The 8,520-nt window shown below is 36.1% G+C and overlaps 1 protein-coding gene across 1 annotated transcript in view; it reads right to left on the reverse strand.

The window, feature by feature from the left end:
• Nucleotides 1-2,223: 2,223 nt before the first annotated feature.
• Nucleotides 2,224-8,520, reverse strand: part of LOC108731432 (hemicentin-2) — a 112,934-nt gene continuing 106,637 nt past the window's right edge. Inside the window, exons 11-13 of the mRNA XM_018461765.1 lie at nucleotides 6,199-6,447; nucleotides 4,267-4,547; nucleotides 2,224-3,022 (exon numbers count right to left, since the gene is read on the reverse strand). Coding sequence (XP_018317267.1) covers nucleotides 2,879-3,022; nucleotides 4,267-4,547; nucleotides 6,199-6,447 — 674 coding nt within the window. The 3' untranslated portion in view covers nucleotides 2,224-2,878. The remainder of the gene's footprint in view (nucleotides 3,023-4,266; nucleotides 4,548-6,198; nucleotides 6,448-8,520) is intronic.

Raw genomic sequence — 8,520 nt, forward strand, 5'->3', positions numbered from 1 at the left:
CTGGAACACAGATATTAAATTTATGAGTGATAACTTGCTAGATGATTGCAACCTCTGTACTTATCACGATACATTATGATCATTAGAATCTGGAAATTTTGTGTTCAATTACAATCTAATACCTTAAGCTATCTAATACCTAAAGCTATCGGAAACAATTTGGAACATAAAACGAAATTTGCTGGATACATTCAAATATGTAACTAACTAAAGAAAGTAGAAAAATAAATTCAACGAGCGTACTTACATGTAGACATGTTAAAAAAGAAATATCTTAGATTAATTGTACTATATACACTATTTCGTTTATATTTTAAATTTTATATACTGAGGATGGCCTAATTGAAGGCCGAAACGTCTATTAATTGTAATTCTATATGTATTGACTTTAAGATAAGCTTCGCTAGAAAACATCGAGCGTTCGTGGTATATGCCCTTAATTTCTCCGTTTTTAAATTGAATCAATATCCGTCTGTCTTGATAAATTATTTCATTGATTATGAAGAGCCAACATTTTATCGACGAAAAATAAAGAGAACGATGTTTATTTCACAAGAAAGAAGCGTCAAAATAAAACCGATATCTTCTCAGCATTATGAGGAAATAGTGTGGGCTAGATTGTGGATTTGTGATTCAATCAGAGCATTAGTCGACTGAATACCATGAGGTACGATGTGCGATCATTGACCGTTCCATCTGCACGTATTGCGATATCATTCGATTATGATGCCTGGATGAATCGTAATTATGTCTCGCAATTCGCAGCCGGAATGGGTGACAGTCTGATGGGGGATAGCTACGACAGCGTTAGGAGCGGAATAGGTCGTCTTAACAGCCCTGGAGACACGGATGGCACATAGAATAATAGGTTACTCCGGCAACCTGGGTTAGTCCTTGTTAGCAAGACCGAGAATGCACAATGTATGCAAACACTGTAGCGCGTCCTCGTATTCCCCCGAAATGCTCGAATTACTGTTCTTCGTCCAATAGGATGCTCACCTAGCTGTCAGGACGCTTTTGCAGCTCTCTTCGAAGCTAATGGAGAGGCGCGACGATCTGTTTTCCTTAAAGCACTTCAGCCATCTCGCGCGGCGCGTTTATCTCGAGGAAATGGTGCGATACGTCTCGCCTGTGGCAATTTTCTTTTTGCGAAATATATTGCCTCTCCCCCATATTGCGATGTCGACGCGTCTCTACCGAGACATGGCATTAAACATTTGCATTTTCAACTATTATTAAATGCTGCTATCTTCCGTAATTATTCATGCCTGTGTAGGTATATTAGAAGGTATATTAGAAATCTGAAAGTACTTACCTAAGAAATGAAGATGCAAATCAAGTAAAATTAAATTTATAAAGTTCTTATAATTACATATTCTCTTAAAATAGTAGTGGCTCACGAATATTCTCGTTAATAAAGAAAAGCTGAGCTCTTTCAGTAAAATGGCAAAATAACTGATACGTATTTTACATCATTAAGTACAACAGGAAATGGAGATGTATCGAGCAATATCGTATTAAGTACGAGTTGTGTAACGTGTACACCCACGTTGTTAAATTCAAACGCATAGAAATTTCGTTTACGTTAGAAATGAAAAAGTATAATGGAAAAGTAACACAAGTATATACGTTGCGCGAGTAAATTCGTCTCACGTACCATAGAAATTTTACTTTTCATGCTGTTCGTTCTTTGGTTTTAATGGAAAGGAGTACGTAAAGCCAAGGAAAGATAAGAAAATGAGCTTGTTTGTGTAAAACAGATGAAACGTATTCTCTTTATTCGTATTCGTATGCCATCGAGTTTTATCTTACGCGATCGGACATCTCTCGACTTAACGGATGTGTAACGGATGAAATTCGGACATTAGTGACTATAATTCTAGGGCCAGGCTCGTGTCTATTTACAATAGATCTTTGTACAAAAACTAGTTCCATATAAACAGTAAAATCCACGTTCGTGTGCCGCATCAGTGATCGGGAACGAAGACGTCGCTCCTTAAGAGATTCTCTCGAGTTCGGCGAAGTCTTTTGAACGAATTTATTTTCTGTCTGAGTTGTTATAAAAATTTTGCATACGAAAAACATGAGCAGTGATGAGCTTCGAATACGATCACATTAATATCGTTAGTATTTTGAGGATAAGGCTGGAGAATGAGCTTTGATCGAAAAAATAATATTCTCGATCGTATTATCTTATAATTGTTGTAAGGGCAACTACTTGAAAGTAATTTTAATAAATTGTAAAAGTGTTCCAAAAGAATTAATATGTTAAGATATTATAATATATATGTATAAAGACGTCATTTTATGCGCGACTTGAAAACTGGAAGTATATGAATAAAGTATAAAGCGCCATTAAAATTTTCTTTAGCTCGCTTTGACCCAGCCTCATCTCCTTCGTTATTGACATTAACTACTTTTAGGGGTTAGACTCTTTGTACGTTACGATATACCGTTAATACCTCAGTATGGCAGTAAAGAAATATTTTTGGACATGTACGGGTACCTTTCTAACTTACTAATGTCATTTCCTTGTCTTCCCCGTAAAATTATATATGAAAATGTAGCGCCGTCCCCGGCGGCATCGGCATAACGTAATCTCGAGGAGAGACCGCGTTCCCATCAATACGATCTGGAACACACCATCAGCCTCTCTATGGTTTTGTACAGTAAACGTTAAGTGTGTTTCGCGGAGTGGTTCGAAACTCGTGTACCAACTATGGGAAGATACCACGTTAGACTTCGCGCTCGCGTCTCGGGGATCCATGGATCCTACGCTGTTCTCCGCACGTACTCGTTACATTTACACGTGTAAATATAATCGCCGGCGGCGTCTTAGAAGCTCACGAGGTTGATCCCGCAGGGAAAACCTTCGAACTTATATACAGCTCTCCTGTATCCGATTCGAGCGTGTCACCACTTCAGGTTGATGGAATTTGCCTTGCGCGGAGATCGACGATGAAACGGGCCTCTGTGGCATCGACGAGAGCCCTTTGCTCGTCCTCTGAAGGCTATAATATATCTGAAAGCAGGAATCACGTCCGACATTCATTAGACTATTTTATTGATTAAAAAAGAGATACATGTGTTATACAATTCATTCGTTTTAACGTGCGAAAACAGTATTAAGTCAAAAGATTTTAATATATTCAATTTAATCCTTTCGCCGATGACACATGTACACAAAAGAGGTTTCAAATTAATGAAATTGTGTGAAAAATGACATGCGCTGATTTCGTTCAGAAAAAACTTCCAAAAACTTTCATTTCTAAATAAACAGTTTTTAAAAAAGACAAAGTGTTATTTGTCTTTTGTATTTTTTTTGTTCTATGACCTCGATGGCTTATAACATTATATATTTTATAAAGCTGTTATTATTCGATGATAATTTTAATAAATTTTGAACATTGCACTACATTTTTAATACCAATTATTAGTTTAACAAATCGATGAACCAATTATTGATTAATTAATAAATTTGCATCTCTCGCCGCGTATTTTTTAAATATGTCACAATTAATTCAGTTATCTAAATAAAAAGCAATCGCTGAAGAAGAACAGCGGAATATGAAGACGAGTCCTGCACATCGGGACTGGCCTCGTCAAATTATCGAGAAAACTTCGACGTAATTAAACTTACGAAAGCGCAGATAACTCAAGATTCTGCTAAACCGGAAAAGTTAAAGTGGGAGACTGCCGCATATTGAAGCAACCGATTCCTCCTCTTGACTAACTTCCCATCACTCTGCTTCGAGCTTCTAATATTTAAAACAGCCTTTCTGATTTAGCTTTGCGGAAGTTAGACGCAACATTTCAACGAAGATCAAATCAGACATTAAAAATAAAAAATGCAGCGCTTGTTTGATGCGCTCGAACATAATTCGACCTACTTTTTCCTTGTTCCTCCTCGCTCGCTAATTTGTGCGAAAATATTAAGAAGTCTTCTTGTTCAACATTTTGTTAGAATATTAAATAAGCGCTATTTGTAATCCAAATGTTATTATAATGTTATAATGTTATAATGTTATAATGTATAATGTTATAATGTGTAATGTATAATGTTATAATGTATAATGTATAATGTTATAATGTTATCGGTCATATTGAATTCATTTCCTAATCTTAATACAATTACACTTTCCTTCAATCATAATATCATGGATTTCTTCCTTGACAAAGAATTAATTTCTTTATAGTACGGATACTTATAGATTAATGATGAAGAAATAACAAAATAAGATGCAATATTACATTACAATTACTTACGTTTTGGTTGTTACGCTGATTAAAGGCGTCCATCGCCATCTGCTTGAAATCAGCCATCGTGGGCGGATGATTATAAGCGCTTTGCTGAGACACGTGATTTTGCGGATAATTTATGGTAGGCGTTGGCAGGCAGTCAGTCAACATCGGATCCGGAGGCAGGTCCAGACCGTGCTGAACGATCGGCCTTTTCTCCGGCGAGGTGTCTTCATCGGTGGCGCGATCTTTCTTTCTTCGTTGTGGCGGTGTCTTATAGACGGGGGTATATGTTAGGGGTCTTCTTTCTGCGGACAGATTTACGGAAGCCATGCAGAGACCGAACGACTAAGCTGCTTAGTCGATTAAATCAGGAGAAAGGAACAGCCATTTTTTTATAAGTACTTTATCTCTTGTAAATGTGAAAAAACATAAGCTTCACGACTAATTCGTAGTTATGGTTTCCATCTTTTTTTTTTGCATCGAGAAAGATAGAAATTGTGAAAAATTGTGAGAAATTGTGAAAAAACCCTGCAAGAATTTGCACTATTCTATCGATGAAACTTTCATTACGAAAGGCGAAATTTACGAGAGATCTCTCGATTTTTAAGTATTTCAATCCAACTTCATTTCCCGACATTATCATTATTCACGTAGTTCGCTCGCCGCGACGTAGTTCGCGTATTAATATCGCAAATGGAAATGTATTTTCATGGAAAAAGTAACATCGCGCTGAAATGAATTTAAATGAGAAATTTGTTTCATGGACTCGTTTGCTATAAGTACAAAAACTAACATTACGTGTTTATTATTATACACTTGGAAAATGATGTCATATAAAAGGGTTTTATTATATTCATATTCACGCAGATTTAGAATATTATTTCGAAAGTACATATTTATCAGCAATATGTTTATCTTTTTCGAGAATATTTTATGGAAGTTCTTAATTTGATACAATTATAAAATTAATTATACAAAGAGCTCAGTTGAATTATTATTGGCATGCTAAAAGATTCATATATAATTCACAAACGAAGTTGAACGTAAATTATAAAATATCGACTATTGAATGTCGATGTAATATTTCTATATGCTGCTAATAATCTAACCGTATTACATTTATACATACATGAAGATTAACAGAATATACGATTCAGCTTACAAGAAATTTATGGATAATATAATATGAATTTATTAGAGAAAATGAGAAAAATATTTAGATATATAGTAATGTTGGTTTAAATTTTTAAATCAACAACTTGTTTAATTTAATTTAATATTAAACATACTGTCGTTATTACTCGTATTACTGCATCTCTATTTTTCGAAGTCTGTACAAAAATAATCACAGCCAATGATATTCTCGAATGATATTCTAGAATTCTTTACTACGATATAATTTATTTAATTATCTCCTATCAAGAACACATTGAGATATTTATTTTGTTTATTTAAAAATATAGAACTGTAGAAACAAACAATTAAAATAAGATATATTTACTTTCATCTATACCATGCGTTTTAAAAATGAAAAGTATAGTTAATGGCTACATTCGGAAATGTCGCTCCGATGCCTCGGATTCATCATCTATCCTTGTTTAACATTTAATGTTAAAATACATAATAATATTTAATGTTAAAGGACAGATGATGAATCCGAAGCATCGAAGGCATCCGACGTTTCTGAATGCAGCCAATATTTCATCCTATAATTGAAATTTGAAAACTTATTGAAATTTTTCGTATATGTAGGTAATTTTACTTTTAGTAATTTTATATTTCTTCGGAAAAAATCAATATCAAATATTATTATCATCTCACTTCTATTTTCTCGCGGTGATTTCGACAAAATTGAAAAATAATGCAAATGATAGCTCAGTTCTTTATCGACATAAAAAAAGGGCCAATATACACAATTCATGTAAACCTTTTCCAACGAAATACTGACGTACTTACCATACTCGTTGGGTATGATGTCTGGATCGATGTCATCGACCGCCTGCTTGGTCTGAGAGTGCACCGGGGTGGTTGCACCTGCATTAGGCGGCTCGCATACGATGGGAGCGTGCTTTGGACTTCCGGGTCGGCCGGTGGAGTGCTTCCGGTAGAGCGCCGCTAGGATTCCAGCAACGGCCAGGGCCAAAAGGGTCGCCATGGCTGCCAAGCCCAGCAACAACGGATTCAGCATCGATGCATCGGTGTTGCCTGCCGCGACAGTCGATGCAAAATGCTCGATCAACTGGAACTTCTATCGATCTCTCCGGAGGGATATTCCTACTACCTCGCTATATAGTAACGCGACTCACCCCGCTTTTCCTAATCCCACGTTTTATCCAACGCGAAATAGAACTTCGCTATTTGTAGAGTAGGAAGCGCTATAAGTAACTTTTCTTTTATCGCTCGCTTTCTTACGTCTCGATGAAAGGAAAGAAAGAAATAGCGATACAGCGATATAGTTAAGGGATACAATTGGCTTTTCGTATTTTTCGATTACCAACGCGGATTGTGTAGCACCACTCGTCGATCGTCGCTGCAAATTCATGAACGGAATCCGAGGATCGTAGTAAATGTTTTGTACGTTTCCCAGTTACTAAATGACTTCGCCAGGCATATTTGTTTTGCGTTTCGAAGCTTTCCTCTTTGTATAGGTGAACAAAGGTACTAGAAAGGAAGCGATTCAATGTTTCTCTATTACCGACGCGTGACACCGTCCCGTACAAAGAGTACGTATAGCGCTACATCGAAAAGGGATCATTGAACAAGCACCTTGATACACATATATCGCAAAGCGCTGAAAGTGGCCTGATTGCAAGAGCGAAACCTCCTTTGTGATAATGCCGTTTACAAAGTGACGCGATCGCTAGAGCTTGAGATGCTCCAGAAAAAAATCTGCTACTGTTGTTCAACATGGTAGTTTGTCAGATAACACGCATATCTAAAAGATGTTTCAAGATTTTCTCTCAAAAGATTTGTTTTAAAAACATTGTTAAGATTCTGAAAAGACGTCTGAAAGTTATCTTAAATAAGATATTTTTTGGAGCACGTACAGCTATTTATGTGTCTTGATTAGACTATAATATTAATTAGAATACACACACAACATAGCAATCTGGATAGAATATAAAAGAATATAAGGTAAATGTACCAGTTAATGGACATGACTCAATTATTATTGAACGAAATGATAACAAATTAAATATTGAGTTTTTGTATATATAACTAAATAAATTCGTTGTCTATAAAAATTTAATAAGACGAGTTTATTTAGAGTCGCACATGTTATTAAAGGCTTAATTTTAAAACTTTAGTCATTTCGTCCAATAACTGGGTCACATCCATTAACTGCTATATTTATCTTACAATTACGAAGTCATTTGTATATTCGATTATTCTGATGAAAGAACGTAGAATAGTATTCTGTTTATATTTTATCTCTCCCTTCTCTCTTTTTGCTGTAATTGCTGATTATCAAGAAAATAACCGCCATCAATTATCAAGTGGCCGATTTAAGCACAATAATAGTATGTTATTACTAGGGGGGGGACTCGATTGCAGTTGAACCCTTCTACATAAATGTCCTGTCGCATCGGCGCAATATATCGCATATACGAACACCTACATCCTGCTGACCCGCCGTTTTCTGCATGCACGCGTATGCGTATCTCTCTTTGCATACAAGCGCGCGAAGCGAGCGTATCTCGCTGCAAGGAAGATATAATTACATCAATTAACGCACACCCTGCCGCGCGCGTAAAACCACCCCTTCCTACAAGAACGTTCGCGCAAGTCCATCCTTCCTCTGGGTTATCTCGAGCCAACTCGTGTCATCCCTAAATATAAACCGGTTCATGTACGTGAGCATCGGAGACTATGTCCTGTCGACTCCGCATTTCCTCTAATTCCCTTGTGTGCCATATCCATTTCGCTTGATTTTTTCAGCTAAAATCATGCTATACAAACTACTATTTCAAACAAATGCTTTTAGCACAAAATACGTTGCGTTTCGACATGTTTACTCTCGAAAATCTTTGAAGTGGAATCTAACTTTAAAGAGTGAAATTTTACTCTTAAAAATTGACAACTGAGCCACTCTTTTTCAACACTGGTTTAATTGTAACGCTTTGTCACTTTTTAGAATTAGATTCAACTTCAAAAATTTTAAAGAGTAGATATGCGATATAGCAGAATAAAAAATTATAATTGATCAGAGAGTGTGCGTATACAGGGTGTTTCCAAATTAAATGGCAAAACTTCGGGAGCGTGTAGAGGAGTAAAAAA

The sequence above is a fragment of the Mycetomoellerius zeteki genome, unplaced genomic scaffold (genome assembly GCF_001594055.1).
Source record: "Mycetomoellerius zeteki isolate Tzet28-1 unplaced genomic scaffold, Tzet1.0 scaffold128, whole genome shotgun sequence".
Taxonomy (NCBI): domain Eukaryota; kingdom Metazoa; phylum Arthropoda; class Insecta; order Hymenoptera; family Formicidae; genus Mycetomoellerius; species Mycetomoellerius zeteki.